The 20,299-nt window shown below is 36.0% G+C and overlaps 1 protein-coding gene across 2 annotated transcripts in view; it reads left to right on the top strand.

Annotated features, from left to right (window-relative positions):
* Positions 1–20,159, top strand: part of LOC6048522 (protein boule) — a 30,806-nt gene extending 10,647 nt beyond the window's left edge. For both annotated transcript variants that reach the window (XM_038262962.1, XM_038262961.1), the window contains exons 3-5: positions 4,763–4,822; positions 4,912–5,082; positions 5,154–20,159. In XM_038262962.1, coding sequence (XP_038118890.1) covers positions 4,763–4,822; positions 4,912–5,082; positions 5,154–5,195 — 273 coding nt within the window. In that variant the 3' untranslated portion in view covers positions 5,196–20,159. The remainder of the gene's footprint in view (positions 1–4,762; positions 4,823–4,911; positions 5,083–5,153) is intronic.
* The last annotated feature ends 140 nt before the right edge of the window (positions 20,160–20,299 follow it).

The following is a 20,299-nucleotide window of genomic DNA, read 5'->3' as shown; positions in this document are numbered from 1 at the left end:
TTTGTAATGCATTCCAAGCATAAATATTAAAATGTTCACAAAATACAGATTTTTAAAATACTCATTTTTTTTATTATTTTTAGAATTCGTAATACGGGTATCAAACCATTCAGAATATTGCATGAATTTTCACTGTTTCAGAGTTTTTTTTTTTCTACGGGTAATCGAATCACGAACAAAAAAATCGTATTTTTTCATTTTCTTGATATTAACATAAAATTTGAGTTCTACGACCCCATTTTAGTCAAATTTGAGTGGTTGATTGCCTTTTAAAAAATAAAATGCATTTTTTCAATATTGCATCACCGCCATTTTGGCCGCTATCTTGGATTTAAAATTCTAAATAATTTTAGCGTAGTTTAGGGGTCATACCTATGCTCAACAACGACAACGAAAAAAAATTGTTTCGTGATTCGACTATCCGAAGTTTCGACTATCTTTTTTCAAGGCCTTCGGATAATCGAGTCTGGACTGTACTAAAATTTTCACAAAATACCTTATTTCTTGAAAATATTATATTTTTTATAATTTGCAATATGGGTATCAACAGATTCGAAGTTTGCATGTATATCAACTGTTTTAGAGTTTTTTTGAATGAAATACTCAAATTTTCACAAAATACCGTATTTTCTAGAAAATTTAAAAAAAATTATAACTTGCAATTTGGGTATCAAACGATGCGAAATTTTGCATGCATTTTCACTTTTTTAAAGTTTTTTGAATGAAATACCCCAAATTTCACAAAATACCGTATTCTTTGGAAGTAGTATTTTGTAAAAAAAATAGTATTTTATTCAAAAATCCCTAAAACAGTTAAAATACATGCAATATTTGTAATCGTTTGATACCCATATTGAGAATTATAAAAATTTAAGTATTTTTGAGAACATACGGTATTTTGTGAAAATTTGAGTATTTATTTAAAAAAAAAAAAACTCTGAAACAGTTTAAAAAATGCAAAATTTCGAATCGTTTGATATCCATATTGCAAATTATAAAAAAATAGTATTTTCGAGCATTTTCGGTATTTTGTGAAAATTTGACTATTTCATTCAAAAAACTCTGAAACAGTGAATATTTATGCAAAATTTCGGACCGTTTAATACCCATAATGCAAAATATAAAAGTTTGAATACTTTACAAAAATACGGTATTTTGTGATTTTTTGTGGTTTTTATACTTTGAAACTTACCATATTATCAAAAAATATTTACTAAGAGGAAGCTTGAAAATTCAACATCATTTGGTTGGTTTCAGTCAATTTAAGAAATATATTAAATATAAGTTATCGTCCGTTATCGTCGAGAAAATTGTAGCCGATAGAATCATCAGAATAACGATAACAATAACGATAGGTTGTCGAGGTTCGACAACGATAATGATAATTTTAATAAAGTTCATCGATCTTTTCGAAAAAAAATATTTTCAAAAATTTTAAATCAAGACTAACTTATAAAAAGTGCGTAACATTGAATGTTTGGTATTTTTGATGTGTTAGTCTTGATTTAAAATTTATTAAAGTTTTTTTTCGAAAAGATCGGAGAATTTCACGATAATCGGACCATTAGTTGCTGAGATATCGACATTAGAAAATGGTGGTTTTTTTTTGAAATTAAATATGTCTTTATTGAACATTCTTATAATAATTACATTTCTTTTACATGATAAGTGGTATGGCCTAATGCTCTTCATCTTTGTTGTATTTTTCGTTTTATTATTAACTGATCACATTTATTTATTTGCTTCAAATTGTTTTACATTATTGCATTGAATTGAATACATTTGGGTAAAAAGAAAAAATCACTTTAACAACTAATCCTAACCTAAAACTAAAAAAATAAATCCATTGAAATATTCAAAATCACTAGAACGAGTAAACTACGAACTGTATTTTAAGATGAATGCTCCAAGAGTTCTTACTTGTTCTTGGCGAGTTTTGCACCCACGCAGAGTTGTTGTCATCTCGATGAAAATGTTCAGAAGTTCTTGTGGTGAAAACAGGTCACTGCTGCCTTCACCCGTTGATGCTGGTTGGTTTTCCCTCAGTTGCTGACTGAAGCCTGGAGGTGTTGTATTCTCTGCAACTCTTTGCCGCTGATTCAACGGCAATGGCTGCAGATTTGGAACCACTCGAACAGATCCCGCTCCTGGCGACGCCAAAGCAGGAAAATCCACGTCCGTGAATGCTGGTGGTGTTTTGCGACGATTTGGTTGGTGCCTCGTCGTCGCTTGCTGCCGAATTTTTACAAACTCAGCACGTTTTGGGCAGCTTCGATTCTTGGTAGAATGGTCGCCGCCGCAATTGAAGCATTTCGCTTCGATGTTCTCGTTGATTGTTTCGCAATCTTGTGTTTTGTGCTCACCTCCGCAGTTTGCACAACGACTCTTGGTGAAACAGTTCCTTCCACCATGTCCAAACTGCAAGCAGTTCGAACACTGTGTCACGTCACGGTGCACTGGACGATAGCGTTCCCAAGTCACGATGATGTTGAAAATTGCCCGAACTGCTTTCAGCTCAGACGGCGTTGTCGATCCTTTCTCGAAATGAACCAGGTACAGTTGATCACGATACTTAATGTCCTTGTTGGGTCTCGTCATCTTGAAGACTTCGATCACGTTCAACTTAAGAGTTTTGAGCTCTTCTTTCAGCACACTCACATCCATGTCGTACAAGCCACGGAGGACCTGTTTCATGGGGCGTTTACCTGGATCGTCATGGCTGTAGTATTCAATCTTTGTGTTGTTCAGAAAATCCCGAACGTAGTTGTAATCCTTTCTGGTAGGTATCAGAATTTTGAGTCCATGATAAACCAGGTCAGCCACTTTCGCACCGAATCCGATGACGATGTTTTCACAAAAATGGGTGGCAACTTTTCCCGTCGTTCAAATTCTTCCTTCTCGCTCACGTCCACAGGGAGGGTAGCGAACTGGTTTCCAGATAATTTTTGAGCGTCCTTGCTCAAACTGCCTGGCTTTGCAGGTAGCGCTTCAGCATTCTTTAGCTTCTTCAAATCTGCCGATCCTGCTGGTGAGGACCGCCTCTTTTTCTTGCCGTGAGGCATTTTTGCACTTTTTAAGCACTTTTAGTAGCTAAAATCCAGGAGTACCTCACTGAAAGATGGTCCACAAAGGAATGAAAATGGTGGGTTGTTTGGGTGAGACTTAGAAAACATAAATTTTCTTGTTTTTAACCCTTTGCATGACAATATCTCAGCAACTAAGGGTCGTATCAACAATGTCCGAAAAAGCAAAATACAGAGAATTTTCTCAGCTTTTCAAAAATATGTTTTTTTCAAAAATGGGCAAACATGGGCACTATTTTTAAAAAATTGAAAAACTGCGACTAATTTGAAAAAAGTTACATAAACATGGCTATAACTTGAAAACGGTGGACTTTATCAAAATTTCACTGAAGTTCATTTTGATTGCAAATTCAATTTTACATCGAAAAATGAAACTGAAAAAAAAATTGCGACCAATATTTCAATTTTTTGAAAAAAACTGTATTGATTCAAAAAATCATAACTCGGTTAAAGATTTTTTGCCCATTCTGGAAATGTCTGAAAAGTTGGCATTTGATGTCCTCTAAAACATATAAAAAAATAGTGTGTTTTGCAAATCAAGTTTTAGTGACAAAAAGTGAAATTAAAAATCACCAAACAAATTTTACCGTGTATCATTTTTTTCAGTGTAGTCCATATCCATACCTACAACTTTGCCGAAGACACCAAATCGATCAAAAAATTACTTCAAAAGATACAGATATTTGAATTTTCACATATCTTTTTTGTATGGACAACTGCCAAATTTGTATGGAAAATTATATGGACAAACTAATGATGCAAAATGGCTTCTTTGGGCATACCGAAGGCACCAAAAAAGTTAGGGGGGGGGGGGCTAATTTCGGGCGATTTTTGCGTGACATACTTAGTAGATGTGGCGTAAAAGAAGTCTTTTTTTAATATTCAATGTTAAACAGTAAAATCAAAAGGGAGTTAGGCTGTTTTAGTATAGGGACCATTCATAAACCACATAGACACAGTAAGGGGGGTTGATAGCGATTGTCCACGCTTCATACAAAAAAGATTTGTTTTGTGTGGAAATTGTCAACGAGGGTTGGGGGGGGGGGGGTATTTGATTTCAAAAATGTGGCCACGTGGTTTATGGATGGTCCTATATCTATTTTGTTTTTAAAAGTCCCTTATTAACACCTACAACTTTGCTTCATGGTTTTTGTTTAGATATTTTATGCGAACCTGAGGCACCATGCGGCCCCTTCCAAGTTATAATAATACACATCTTCAATGGAGACGAATTGCGTTTTTAAATAGTTATGATGAATTACTTAAATATTTACAATTTTAAAACTTCTCAGATTTATGAAACCGTAACTATTTAGTTGTGAAATATGACCATTTAATTATTTTTTTTGCACTTCTTAAAGATACTTTTTGTTTTATGAATCTGATCAGAATTACGATATTTTTTGTCTCTAGCTTTTTTGATATTTTAGTTCTGCATGTTCCTATCGTGCTGTTCACATTCTCCTAGCATTGTAATCAAAATCCTTACCTAGCTGTGCCATGTGTGTACCCTTTAATACAGTAGCCCAGTGTAGCATGTGTATTTACAACTCCCTCTACTCAAATTGATTGCTCATTATGTTAATGGCCAGGAGAGAAACTTTACGCCACTTAATTTCCCTTTTTCCCTTCTCTTCATTTGTTCTTGTTCCATTTCCGGCTGCTGCGTGACCCACCAGGGAGACTGCATCGTGCTGAGGGATCGCAAGCTGAACATTGCCCCAGCGATCAAGAAACAAGTAAGTTTGCGGAAGTCTAATCACGGAAAAGTTTTGACGGAGTCCATTAACGGAGTTTTTCTTATTTTTTGGTTTTATTCTAATCACAGACAATCTGTGCAACGAACGGTGCCGTGTACTACGCAGCCACGCCCCCCACGCCGACCATCAACAACATCCCAATCGAGCAGTTTGCGACAGTCTATCCGCCAGGTGTGCCAACAATCTATCCGCCAACGATGCCGTATCAGCCGTTCTACCAGTACTACAGTGTGCCAATGGTTGGTGGTTCTGCTTCTTTGGTTGAGGCGTCGCCCTAATTTTACCAACACTTTTTTAAATATTTTTACAGAATGTTCCAACCCTTTGGCCCCAGAACTATCAAGGTATGTAAATCTGGCCTTAGAAAAAAAAACAATCGCCATGCCAGATTTGTATGTTTCGGAAGTTCGTGGACGACCTTGCAGAGCGAGAGAGAGAGGAAGTGAGCGCGCGCGCCTGTACAGCAAAACATCCCGAGAGACCCCCCCTCCTCCGCGTTAGGTGGATAGATATTAAAATTAGAAAACTAATCGAGCAGAAGCAACCCAGCAGCAGCAACAGCAGCAGAGATCGTGAAGCGACTGAAGAAACGGCCAAACTCAACGAATCAGCACGGCAGCAGTTATTAGTTTTGTTGCCTCTCTTCGCTTACATTTTATTTCATTTAAAATTAGCAGTTTCATGTCGCGCCCGCTAGAAGCGGTTAGAGTAATTTCGATGTAGGATATTAGGTAGAACGGGATTCTTTGCGTTGAGGTGTGTTCTTCCTTGGTTGCGGCACTCTGCCCCACCCCTCTCAAGACGACTTGCCTTATTCTCCCCCAAAACGATAATGTACACACAATTCTAATCTTCTGTTTCAACACGACGATCAATCAAGACAACAAGACTAGCCTTTGCGCAACCAACCAACCAATCCGCTCGCTCAGTTTAATTGTGCTCGCTGTTTTAGTTAATTTAAATGCAAATGTCGGCATTATAGGGATTTTAAGTTCGCCCAAACGACGTAGCAAACTCCTTCGCGAAAAGAGTTTGAGGATGCGAAATCATTTCGGAGGCTGCATTATTCATGAACGCCTAGTACAGTTCTGGCACAGCAGCAGCGTCACAGAAATAAAAAAAGGATACAGTCTGGTACTGTTTGGAGTGTGGTTGAAGGTAATTGAAAAATTAACTGGACATTAATAAAATATCTAGACAACGAAACTTGTCTTTTGCTACCAAGTTCCACCCCTTCCAAAGCTTCGTATCAAATATCTATTGACTTTAATTGTCAACAGTGTTGACTCAACACCCTAAACTGGGCAACACTCGTTCGAGAGAATTATGACCTCAAGCCAAGAGGAACCATTTACGGACACAGAGGCCACAGCTCGAAACGAACGAGAGAATTACGCTCTCGAGTTCATTTCCAAGCAAAAGTTCATCCGTCAAAACAAAATAAAAAACAAAAAGTCATGTATGCGGGAATCGAACCAAGGACTTTCGTCAGACTGATTCAATGACTTTACTGCCTCGGCCACCACCGCTTGGTGACTCAAATATGATCAGAAGTCGATGTATTACGCTTGTTGAAGATTTTCTGTTTCAATCAATGCTTGAATGAACTGTCACTGAATGGAACTGCCGCCCAAACGAGGCAACGTGCTCTTTCTCTTTCTCTCGTTTTTCGACTCTCTCTCTTCCTTGTGTTTGCTGCGTGGTGACAAAAGTAATTTGAATGCGATCATGGGATCTTGATGGAATGTCAAACGTCGCGCTCATTCGTTTGTGTGTGAAACGAACGAAATCAAAATGTCAAATTCAGGTTGTCATGGTGAAGACGATTGGAGTGTGTTCTGTCATCAACACAAAAACAGTCGAAATTTCGTTGGCACTGGTTTCATTTGACAAATGAACACAGTTGTTTTGATGGTGTGAGTTGTGAGTTATTCTCTCGAGTTTAGCATTGAGCTTTCAATAAATTTTGTTGAGACTATTCCCTCGACTCTGAATTGAAAGATGAATACCAACTCAGTGCCGAACAAATTCTCAGAGCCGTTGGCCTGTAACGGAGTAGTTAGTGAATATCTCTGGAGTTTTTTTTTAAAAGGTCCAATAAACCAAATTTTCAGTTTCAAAAACCCCCAAAACGCAAAAACTGGAAATTTGGTTTATTGGACCTTTTTAAAAAAAAAACTCCAGATTTCTTCAAAGTTTTCCCATAAACTGCAGGAGTTCCCGATCCAAGGGACATTCTATTTCTCTCACTGAGCGTGAACAGTACTTTAAACATACTCACACTAACATTTGAATATAAATTTATTTAGAGAAAAAAAAATCCAATAAATGAGAGATCCGTTAGATTGACAACAGTGAGGAATGCAAAACCGTAAAGTATAATAGGCGGATCCAAGCGTGGCACAAAAGTTAGACAATTTGTGTAATTTGCGCTGTATTAGTTATTGAGGGAAATGCATAGAAGCACACAAAAAATCGACAGAATAGACCGAATAGACTTGAATTCATGTTAGCGATTCCGAATTTGCTATTTATAACAACTGACAGCTATCAAAAGCCTGAAACCACGTGCTCGGAAATCTTCGCACAATGGCGTTGAAATGTCAACATTAATTTGACAACTAGCTTTGGTTTGACGTTCACTAAACAAATGTTTTGAATGGCGCGTAATTTTGTTTCAGTGTATGTTTTTTTCAGAAAGCTAGTTTCCTACAAGTTTGTCTATGACCGCTTTTTGAAACGATGAAAGGAGATACCGTCATCTGGGGCGAATCGGGACTACAGTCTGAATATGAATGTACAAATTTTGTTGGTCTGAGTCGACTCTAATCGAAAACAACCAGAAAAATCAAAATATTGTGTTCCTACATGGTTAAATCTGCTGTCCCAATTCGCCCCAGTTAACGGTACAGCATTTTAAAATATCGTCTACCCTTCCTTAATGTTACTTTCGAATGCAAATTAGTCCATATACACAACAATGACTTAAATGAGCCTAAGATAACACTTCTTCAAATTTTTATTGATATCTGAGAAGGTCGATTAAGAAAGAATCTAAAAATGCGCTGTTTAAACTAAAATTGCTCTGAAAGTAATTTCAAGCAAAGCAATTTAAATGAGCCAATGTGGATTTGTAAAAAAGTAAATGATCAGTAAATGTTTTTTAAAGGTCCAATAAAAAAAAATGTTTTTGCTTTTTAGGTGTTTTTTAATACCAAAAACACTCAAAAGGCAAAAACTGAAAATTTGGTTTTTTGGACCTTTTGAAAAACTCCAAAAATCTTCATTGGCCCATTAATATTGTTTTACTTGAACTTTTTCAAAACAACCACACTTCAAATTGATTCCAAGCAAAGTAGCCTGTAATTCTAAAACAACGATTAAAACAAGACCAGACATTCAAGTCCATCCTCCGCCTCAATCTAGATTGTTGTGCAAAGATGCGATGCAAAGCACTAAAAATAGCCATTTGGCACACGATACACAGACTCACCCACGTTGGAGCAGCAAATGAGCAAACAATTAAACGGGAGCGCCCCTGGCGGCCGACGACTGATGTGGACGCGAGAGACTGAAACAACAAAAAAAAATCTTAGATTTTCGCCAAGCGGAAGCAAATTCGAAATAAAAGAACATCCCGCGTTCCCTTTTTTTGTTTTCTGTTCTACTATTCTTTTATTTTATTAGGATGTCATGTGTAACGTTGAGCCATTTTGGCGGGCCTGCTGCTGACAGGGAAGATAGAAAGACAACTCTCCGGATGTTCAAACGGGGCGGAAACATCACAACAACAAACGAAACCGAGAGGAGAGAGGCACCTTCTCTCGCGTGCGCAAAACAAAAAAAAATGTTGACTCTTTTTACTTTTTAAAGTAAAGAACGCAACCATTGTTGAAGGATATTATCATTATTATGATTATATTAACTTATTATAAACTAGAAGAAGAATAAAATCGGTCATGAATACAACCGCTAGCGTAAACAAAAAATCCTAGGTGTAAGTGAGAAGGACGGAGACAAAGCTAGCAAACAGTCACTCTTGAGCGGAATCCCTTGGGAGACCCCGCTACGGTATATGAGTAAGAAATACGCAAATATTTATAATGCAAACACAAACAAAAAAAAACAAGCAAAAATCTATATACTTATACATAGAATATATATACAAGCGTACACAGAGTAGTAGTGCAGGAGAACACAAAATCCATATGAGAACAGAGAAATCATCACGAAGTAAAAAAACACTAGTAAGGGCATAATTGCTAACACTCACTCACACACACTTGCTAGATAAAACGAAGAAGAGGAATAATACACAAAACACACCCACAAACATCACACACTGTCTTCATTTTCCGTGGACTTTGACGTTTTAAACAAAAAGACAACAACTCTGTAAAGTAAGCGAAAGAAGGAAATACTCTGCTGCTGTAACTACTCACTCGAAATGGAAGCTTAAAGTGGTTGGTCGAAAACTTTAGTGGAAAGCGAGGGGAACGTCACTTGGAGAGTTTTTTTTAATCAATTTTTTAAACTCAGATTCACAAAAAAGTTAGATTGATTTTTGTATTGCTAATAGCAATCGAAACAAGGGCGTCTATTCGCTAATCTTCAAATGACGTGAGCAGGATGTTTTTTTTGTGTACACTTCGTTTTCAGCCCATTAACATTGTTTTGCTCGATTTTTGTGAGTTTTATTTGGGTGAATTTTGGTTTACACACATTGAATGTCTGTCAAAAGTGAAGGCACATTCGAGCATCTGACGTTTTGCCAACTAATGTGTTGGTGAGATCAAAATTCTTCTCTAAATCGAACAAAATGGATTTGCTAATTCGAATTTAACATTATTCGAACTAGCGGATCCAAATTCGCTAATTGGAACGACTGACAGCTGTCAAAAGCTTGAAACTAAGTGCTCTAAAATCTTCGATCAATGTGTTTGAAATATCAACATCAGTTTCAATACTGGTGTTGACGTATGAATACGTTTGAATTAGTGAACATTCGGGTAAGTGAACAGTTAGCTCTGTAAAAAAACTATTATTCTACAGATTTATAATTTTTGAAAAAGAAAGAGATGGAGAGAGAGAGTAGCTGCAAGTTCTGTTGTGAAATTCTCTAGCAGTGAGTTCTAGATTAAATTCTTATGATGAAGTTCATCCCATCAACGATTGTTGACAAAGATCAATTTAAAATTTAGAGAAGACATCATTTGAAATTGTGCTGGTGTAATTACACTATTAAGCCTTCATAGATTTTATTGAGCAAAACCTATCTGAATTTGTCAAAACAAAATGATATTATGTGCAATCAATCCTGAGTGAGATAAACCGCTCACTTTAGCGTGCTTTGGCTGTCAAAGAAGGAAACGAAAGCACCTGTGTTTTTCGATCCAAACGAATCATCGGTTATCCATCTGTTGACGACGGTGTAATTCGTCATGATTGATTGCTGAGCTCGGCGAACGTGCCTCGGCCGTTCGACAATGTTTTCCGCAAATTCTTTTGCAAGCAGTGAAATGTGAGTTAATGGATTAGGATTCGAATTTCAACATTTTTTAAACAAACTGAACATCAGAAAACTGTGTTAATCGAAGAACCAAATGTAAACAAACAGTTCAAAGAGCGGATCAATCCGTCAAAAGTCAACCACGTGTGCGAAAATTGTCGAGTTCATTCTTCCTGTATTCCTTCAGTTTCTTGAATCGCATACTTCGATACCCTTCTTATCTCGATATCCTTTCTAGCTCAATAAATCCCTCCCTCGATGGTCTCGTGGATTTCATTTGCTTTAGCAATATTTTCTTTTTCTCGTGGCTTGCATAGACATTTCTCTTTGCAAAACAAAGCTTTGAAGAGAGTTTGCAAAACGGAGCTTTGAAGAGGGGCACGTTCTGTAAACTGATGCTTCCCTTGCTCGATGGCTTGAAGATTGACAACCAGAGGAGTTGACTGTAGTACCAGAATGATGACGTTCGCCAACACTTCCATCGTTTTCGAGCGTAGTAGTGCAGCGCGTACTCAAAATAGCAATCGTAGAAGAAGAACAAAGTTGACTAGTAACGATGATTATTCTTTAGTTTCGGCTTTTTTCGATGTCACCTCGGGTGCTGCCCCGATGAAGAGGAAAAGTTAAAACGTTGTTGAATCCATGTAAAATAAGTCTCACTACAAACACAACAACAAAATTGTTAAGGTGAAAGAGGCAGCCGCGAGAGATTGGCGATAACTTGTCAGACGCAGTTCCTTTAATTTGCCATTTAGATATTTTTGGTTGTTGACTTTTTTTGTTGTTATTCGTGCTTATAACTTTTTTTTCTTAATTTGTTTTTTTTTCTCTTGTTGAAAACGTAGAATCTTGTGCAGATGATAGCAACAGCAGCGACAGCGAAGGCTCCTTCCTCACACAAATATTTTAGTCAGTCAGGAGGGAGCCAAGCTTAAGAGTAGCTATTAAGTTTTGGCCGAAAGAACGAACACACATTGTTAAATAGTTGTAGCCACTAGGAGGCCTATAACTGAAAGTGAGCATCACACTTTTCTTTCGTATTGTTAGTCCTCCAACTATTTTTTTTTTGTTAAACTGATTTCCGAAGGTTTCGGCGCCATGTTTTTTGTTTGTTCCCCCCCAGATGGTGTTTGTGTGAGCCAGTATTTTTAGTTGAACTGGACCTCACACATACATGCACACCTGGCTAGACTCGGTTAAGTAGAACAATGACACACTCATGAGCGGCAACATTTGAATGAAGAGCGTGTGTGAAAGAAAAAAAACTGCAAAATGTTGCTCAATTTATCCTCATTCATTTATTCCAAGGACAAAAATCGGAATGACAAACCTGTAAAATACTTGCAAATAATACTAGCCCGTACAAGTGACTCGAAAGTCATCGTGGAACACAGTAAAAGTCCACGCAAAAATGATCTAATAAAACAATAATTTATGTAGCTTAATAACTAAACTAAATACACGTACACACTCATATATAATATATAACAAAGAAAAAAAACAAAAGGTACTTATTAACACAAAAAAGTGATCGTGCAAAAGATGAAAAATTAAGATATAACAAGCGAATCGTGAAAACTTAAGGTAAAAGTAGAAACAAAAACAATACACAACCGACACTAACACATGAACATTCAAAGCGCACCACGACATGACGACTCACCAACACAACCACACTACGTAGACGTGCACGCATTTTAAAAACAGAAGCATAAAAAAAAATCGAAGGTTTCAATACAAGCATGAAGCACAGAGCAGTCTTGCAGCAGCAGTTTAAGCAAAAACAAAAACAAACAGAGATCAAGTCGAAATGTTTTGATATGAAATTTATTGTTATTGTTATCGATGAAGATTACACCTCCCTCAGAAGAAAAAAAAGAAAACAAATTGAAAACAAAACGAAACGAAGACACAAGATTATTAAAAGTGAAAAAATTAGAAGAAGAAAAAAACTTGTTATCAATAACAGTGAATGTATAATTGGCCACACCAAAACACCCTTCCGTTACCTCCCCTACAAATGTCTGTCGAAGCGACGAACTCACACACAAAAATAAACAAACACACACACAAACAAAAACAAAACACAGAAAAAAAATCAAATGGTGCACGATCCGCTCTCAGTACTACGCGCGTAGATCGGATCAGTTTTGTTCTGTCACTGTTTCGAGTGATTCTTGTGATATTCTATTACCGTTATTGCCAAAACAACGAGGATTCCCCCTCCGGTCCCCCCCCCCTTAAAACTTTCCTATCTTTCTCTCTATTGTTGTGCTTTTATCCGTTGTTGTGCTTCTCTGAGAATCGAAATCGCAAAAAAAAAACGCTGAGCAAATAGGGGGGGGCGTGGCTCGTCGACGAGAAGTACTAGATTGGTCACGCCCCCTCGCTTCGCAGCGATTTGCTCTCCATTCTAAATCGAAACATCGAAACAAAAAAAATGCATTAGAATCATGCATGGCTCACTTTTTGGCATTTCACGCAAGGTAGAGTGGCGAAAGATTCGGTGATAATACTCGTAGATTTTAGCTCTCGGGAGAGAGCGTAGAGAGCAGCGCGCAAAAGTAAACCCAAAACGAACTCTCTAATACATGCACGTGGACAGCTGAAAGGAAATCAAAACGAGTACTTAAATATCTCTTACTCCTAGTAGAGCAAACATTGAAACACAACAGTAAAAATAACAAATGCAACCAAATAGTGAAATATTTAACAAAAGCTAAAATTTTAATGACGATTCCCAACACAAACGAACACAGCATGAAACCATAGAGGTTCCATTACGGAACGGAAACATTGTTATCGAATGCTGCTTAATTTGAGAGACCGTATCGACTTCTACACAAACACACTGACACGACACGACACGTTCACACTTACACAAACTTGGTAGTGCTTTAATAAGGAAAACAACTAAAACACACACACACAGATGGACAAATGAAACGATTCGCTCCTTCACTCACACACTCTGCTATCTGTCGGCGACGCTCGCTCGTAGAATTACTCTCACAAAAATACAAACACACAAACAAACCTACTCACACAATTGAACGCAAACAGAGTCTCGCAGAAGAAAGCAAAGGTGAAATTCTTTTAACTCTCTGAGCAACTCTGCGTGTGTAGGCGCGTTAAGGTTGGCAAGCGGACACAGAGAATGGGCGGAGAATCTCTTTTAACAAAAAAAAAATGTAGTACTATTGGTAAACAAATAAACATACAATGACGGAGGAAGATTAAAAACGGAAAATCCTAGCGTAATGAATGAAGTAAAAAAATATTATCTCTATTGAGATATAAATTTATGTATTTAAACGAAGGAGGAGTAACAATTGCGAATATAAGCAGAAAAACATGTAGTGACATAACTGACGAAATGAGAATGTAATTTATTTATACATAACACGTAAGCAATAAAAATATATATAAAAGAGTAAGTGAGCAAACAAAAAGTAAGGATAAAAAGAATAAACATAAACTAAACATGTATGATCATTATATACACTATACAAGAGAACAGAAGAAAAAAAATAAGAACCTATTGACATTTATCCCATTATTTAGAACAAAAAGAAGATTGAGCCAAAAATCTGGCCTGAAAATAAAAAAAAATATTAAATGTAGTGAAAATGGAAAGGAAACATAAATAGGAATGATATTTTTAACGGAAGAACAAAGCAAGCGCTGACACACGCGCGTACATAGGTAGCACGAGAGGAGACGCAGGACATGCATAAACCTATGACAACTAGATTGGATATTAATTTATACATAGACAATTATAAGACAAAAGGCAAACAAATGAAATATATACACACATTGTCACGTATAAAAATAAAGAAGAAAAAATCAGAAAGAAAAGGAAAATAATAAATTCTACTAAAACAAGTCGGTGATATTTTTAGAATATATTAATCAAGTAAGAAAATTATACATTTACATTGAAACGAAAACGTTTGGTTTTTTACCGTAAAAGCAAAGCGTGAACGCAATGAAATCTCGACAACAGCAAACATTCAAACCGAAACAGGAGGAAAACAGCACTGGCAAAGAACGATCGTTGAGTGTGTACTCGGAACAATTTGCTAGCGATTTTTATTTACTAACGAACTTTGCCTATTCTACTCCTTGATTCTAGTACCGCAGTAGTACTAGTTGCTGATGTCCCAAGAAACGCCTCCAAATCCGAAGCTCGCCCAAAGACAGAGTAAAAACAAACAAAAAAATAACTTGTTGTAATATCGAATGTCTTCCAAAAAAACCTTCGTATATCGATTCGTTGTTCAACATTGGTTTTGTAGTGTTATTGTTTTTTGGAAATTTGCCACGCTGAGAGGACGGCAAAAAAACGAGCGAACGCGTGGCCAAATTGTTTTGGTTGTCAAAAGTGCAGTACTAGATCGTGGAAAGGTGGTAGTGTTCTGTTGTTTTTACCGAGTTACGTCAACGAGAGATGTTTGGGGGCGTTTCTTTGCGATATTTACTATTTTTTGAAACTTTTCTTTTCTAGCGGTTCTAGAATACAAGGAAGGCACGGAGCTCTTTTTGTTTAAATTTGTGTTTTCCCGAATAGAACAGCGAAAATCAACTTATGCTAGATAAAAGAGGAATGTTTCAGGCGCGATTTAGAAACCTAAATTTTTCCCAACTTTTCTTAGGGTGCCGAAACCTTTGCCTGTAACAAAAAAAAAATCAATCGAAAAAACGAATCCCAATTCCAAGCCAGCAAACATTCCTCTCCTATTGATGCGGACAATAATTGAATGAAGTGAAAAAAAAGCAAACGAAATTTTGCCATGCAAAAGCACGATAAAATCACATTTTTAGATGAGCATTTTTGAAAGGCGCGAAAACCGAAAGAACGAACGGCGCTAATTTTCTTTCGCGAAGCTCCAGCGAATTTCAGCAGTTTTTTGACACGGAAAAAATATCGCAAAGTTAAAACAAAACATCGTTATTTGATCTTTTAGAAGCGTTTCGAGTGAATTAAAAAAAAAAACAAACAGCGGAAAGGTTTACCGAGTGAACGAGCAAGACTACACGTATTGGAAATGGTTTTTATTACAAGACTTAATTTTTGAGGGTAGCGAAAGTGTGCGTTAAAAAAAAGGATACTTACACGGAAAAGATTCTCTTGCCAAAATAACTGTTAAGAACACGATGAGATCGGCGAATGAGCATGTTGGACCGCTTCTAGGCGACGATTAGGACAATTTTAAATCAATAAAAACCACTTAGCAAAACTTAACTTTGTAAAGGAAAAAAGCAAAAGGTGATAGCTACGTGCTTCGATTTTGTTGAGCTGTAACTACTGCTGGATGAGTTCAGGTTAGGCGTGAAGCTGGCTCATTATAACCTTTAATTTTGTTTACTTATTATTTATTTATTTATTCTAATTTATTAAATAGTTCAATTTACTTTGAAAAAACAAACAGCCAGCTTTCAAGTTGAACGAAATAAGCCTTTAACTGTTTTAATAAAGGATCCTGATTGCGCGGTTCAATTACTGCAAATCACTCGCTTGTCGTCGAGTAAATCACTTGAATCGTCATGCCGCAATCAATCGTGAGCTACAACGATTCGCAAGCAGTCAAGCGGAGCGATCGGCTCTGTCTGAGCCGGTCACATACGATCAAAGAGAGAGAGAGAGAGAGCGAGAGCGAGAGAGAGAGAGAGAGAGAGAGAGAGAGAGAGATGGAGCAGAAGAGTGAAAATCAAAGAGAACGGAACGTGACAGCGATTACACGAAATTTGAATGTGCTTTCAGTCAGCATTCATCAAAGCGCCCGTCATGATCGTCATTATGGAGCGACCGTCAGTGAACGCACACGTAGTTGAAACGAACGAAAACCAAGCTCAACACTCAAGTTGCCGGCTGACCCAAAAGCTACGTGTTCTTTCTCTCATGTTTTCTCTCTTTTTTGCTCGTGCAGTGTTGCGTGGTGACAGCAATCATTTGAATGCATGCGCTCATTCCTTTGTGTGCGAGGGAACCAACGAAATCATTCGCAGAAAAATGTCAAATGACCAATTTGTTTTCGCAAACGAAAAGCAGAACTTTGAACAATCAGGATCCTTGGCTTTCACTTTTTTTTAAATCGTCTTTGGCGTGCTTTCTGTGACATTTGTCATGTAATAGTGCTGGATTGCCTGCCTTCAACAACAACAAAAGTGACATTTTAAAAAAGTGTCACCTGAATTAATTTTGAGATTATTATACCATTTTATTACCACTAAACAATTTCAAAAAAAAAAATCGCAAACGTCAAGAGAGCATGACTGTGACGAAATCTGCCGTTAGATTATTTTAATCCTGAAACCCCTAATTTATTATCATTTTCATGCAAAGCGGAAAATCAACCTAAGAACAATAATGAAGAAACGAAATTATTTTATCCTAAAAGCAATACAAATCAGTGAATACCATAAATGCGCGAACGCGTGCTAAATTTTTCCTGCGTCAGAACAACTTAAAATTGACAGAAAAAAAACCCTATTTACTTCCTCGAAGCAAATGGCGTAAATCTTCTCGCGATGTGCAGAAATAAAACAAATCAATCGCAATCGCAAACACCTTGTTATGATTACCTTACGAGAAATCAATTCATCAACTGACACCTTTAGGCGAACAGAAAAAAAAAACATGCGTCAGACATTGAAGGGCAGAAGCTGACAGATTGTGTAAAATAAGGTGAAAATTTTCAAAAAAAAAAGAATAAAAAAAAGTACATATGGTTGTGTCAAAAAGAAGAAAAAAATATACATGAAAAAAACATGAGATAAAAAATACACATGAAATAATACACATACACATGAAAATACAACTAAAATATACTATACATATTAGTCTGTAAACCAATAAAAAAAATAAACAATAGAGAAAAAAAAATCCGATAAAGCTAAGAAAAAAGAAAAACAAATAACAAAAATAGATTATTTATACACTCACGAGCGCGGCGATATATTTATGGCAGCGAGTGATGAGTCGATCATCTCGACCCAAATTTGCTAGCAATTTCCGAAATTTTCACTATCTATCATTTTAACACATTCTGTCACTGTCTCATTGATATTTTGACTGTTTTAATTACCTTTTTCGAGAAGTAACATAACCAAACAGTTCGACTGCCCCAGCAAACGTCAAATCGAAGCAAACTGCTGCCACTCGAACTTTTTCTATTTCTAGAAAAGATCTGCAAGCAACTTTGAGTTGATTTGACGTTTGCTAAGAGAGTTAAAGAAATAAAAACAAATCACTTCGTGCGACAGCCAGACGCGTTTGACAGTTTATGCATGCCATACAACCGAACCTACTCAAAAATTAGTAAAAGAGGCGCATGTCATATTTGAGTAGCTTTCACTCAGAAATCAACAAAAAATGAGTGCAATTCTCCCAAATCTGAGTCGTCGCCTGATTTCTTGAGTCAGACTTTGAAATTAAAAATGTTTGTTTTTTTTTGCAGGAGGTTTGACATTTCTAAGAGCAGTGTTTACTTAATAACACTATGCAGTATAATCTGTCAAACGCTTACAGTTGGGATAACTCATGTGAATTTTCATTGGTTTTTTGTTTATTTTCTCTATGATCAATTTTTTGACACAACCAAGAGGTATGTAATTTTCAGTACCATGATTTTCAAATTATTTCATCTGTTAGGTTACACTATCCACACTTGAAAATATTTCCACTTATATCTTTTACATAAATTAAGCTATAAATTTTATATATGAAAAATAATGTGATAGAATTAAATTATATATACTATTGTACTGTAAAAAACAAATCTAAAACTGGTATATATACACAAAAATATATATTAAGACGAAAGCAGATCTAGTAAAATGATCCTAAGCGGTGGAATATTTTATTTCAAAGAAATCTTTATAGCCCCATATAAACCATGATTAGCAAAACAAGTAAAGTCAAGAAATACTTCATCGTAGCAAAAGCAAATGAATAACAAGAAATACAAAAGAAATCAAACTGAGCGCTATAAAATTATTATAGTAAAAGAAACTCACATTACAACGGTAAAAAAATAACAATAAATAAATCCCGTCTTAAAAATTTTCAAAACAAAGCATCAAAAATGTCTTGAACATTTTTTGGCGTCTCTCATCAAAACATAACAAATTCCAAACTTTTACCAATTGTTTCTCAAAACCTGATTCTTTCCTAAGTTCCTTAATTGCATTTTGCCAAAAGCAAAGCTTTCTCACCACCATCAATTAAACGAAGCTTTTTCGTCTCTTCAAAAATCAATAAACGAAAATCTGTCAATTTCACATCAATTCGTAAACGAAGAAGAAAAATCAACTGTGTCAATCACGCTAGCAAAAACAAAAAGCCCACGTTGTATGAGAAGGTGAACACATTTTGACAAGGAGTAAAGGCATAATAATTAAAAAGTATGAATCCAATTAAAACGCAAAAAAGCAATTATTCACAATATCAATTAATCAAAACAAACAAAAAATAAATAAAATGAGTCACACTCTCCTATCATAGCAATCAATACTTGGAAACTATAAGTGAAATCTTCGAGCAATTAATCCATTTCAATTATCTGCGAATCTAAAGTTGAACCTGACGAAGGAATGCAGAGAAAAAAAAATCAAATCAAATTCACACGCTATCAACAAACTATCTTAGTTGCTACAAAGTAAATCAAAGCAAGCCTACTACCAGTTAGATTTTAACCCTCTACTTTATCCCAAGCAAACAAACAAACAAAACAACTAAACTTAAACATAACAACAGAAAAAAACAAAACAACAAAACACGCACGGTCTAACAAACCTCGTCGTCGTTAGCTCTTCTTTCAAGTTTGAAAAATTTTAGAGACAGCAGAAGTAAACAAAAAATCAACACAGGCACAGCCTTTTGCAATATACTTATGACTACTACTACAACCACAAATGAAAACAAAACAAAAAAAGAAGAAGAAGTAAGTGTAGTACGGTAAGTCTACTACTACAACTTTAAAAACTCTAGTACTGCAGCGTAACACACACACGGTGGTCTCTTTTAGCTCTACTTTTAACCAGAAAAGAAATAACACAAACACTACTACAGATCCAAAATCACACTTTTACTAACTCTCAATGAGAAAACAAAGGAAAACAACAAACTTATGGCGTAAAATAAAAAAAATAATCAAAAATGTGCATTCTTATTTATTCAAAACGAGAGAAAACAAACCATGCAAAAGAACACACAATTTTAGCCTACAGCAAATATCATCAAGCACATACTGCAATTATTAGCGAGCGCAAGTGTTAGAAGCACTGCGTAACCAAAAGTACTCTAACCAGATTATTTTAACGCAGAAAGAGCAGCTTAAATCGTCCTTGATTTTCTTTGGAAACATAAAAAAAGGTTTATGCAACAAAACATTAAAAAACATTATTTATAGTTTAACTCATTACCTCAACCCTCCCTTGAAATAAACTGAGCAAACAAAGAAGTTGAGCAAAAAAAAAACTTGACAAAACAGCCAAAACAATCCCCACACTCACTCTAAGTTGTGTTTCCAATCACATTCTCGCAAAACAGAAACAAAACAGTTTTGAAAATGGGCGTCACAAAACAGCATTGGCAAACAAACTCACACACAGACTTACACACATGAATTCACATGAAAAAGGCTGTAATTTTAAGAAGACGATGAGACGACGCGGAGGCAGCTTCAGCGCGTCATGAATGACGGAAGCTGAGCAGAAATACTTGAAAATGAGTAAAAAAAAAAACAATAAATATTATACTTAGATTGTAACAGATGATCAACAAATGATGACAAAAAAAAATCTTTAGAAAAGCAACTAATGCGAACAAAAAAAAAACAAAACAACACACACACTATTAAAATGATATATATTAAAGAAGAAGAAAAAAACAAAAACAAAAGAGAAGAAACATCTCGAAAAACACTATTAACACAATGGAA

This window comes from Culex quinquefasciatus, chromosome 3, assembly GCF_015732765.1.
Source record: "Culex quinquefasciatus strain JHB chromosome 3, VPISU_Cqui_1.0_pri_paternal, whole genome shotgun sequence".
NCBI lineage: Eukaryota > Metazoa > Arthropoda > Insecta > Diptera > Culicidae > Culex > Culex quinquefasciatus.
This window is presented reverse-complemented; position numbering and strand designations above follow the sequence as displayed.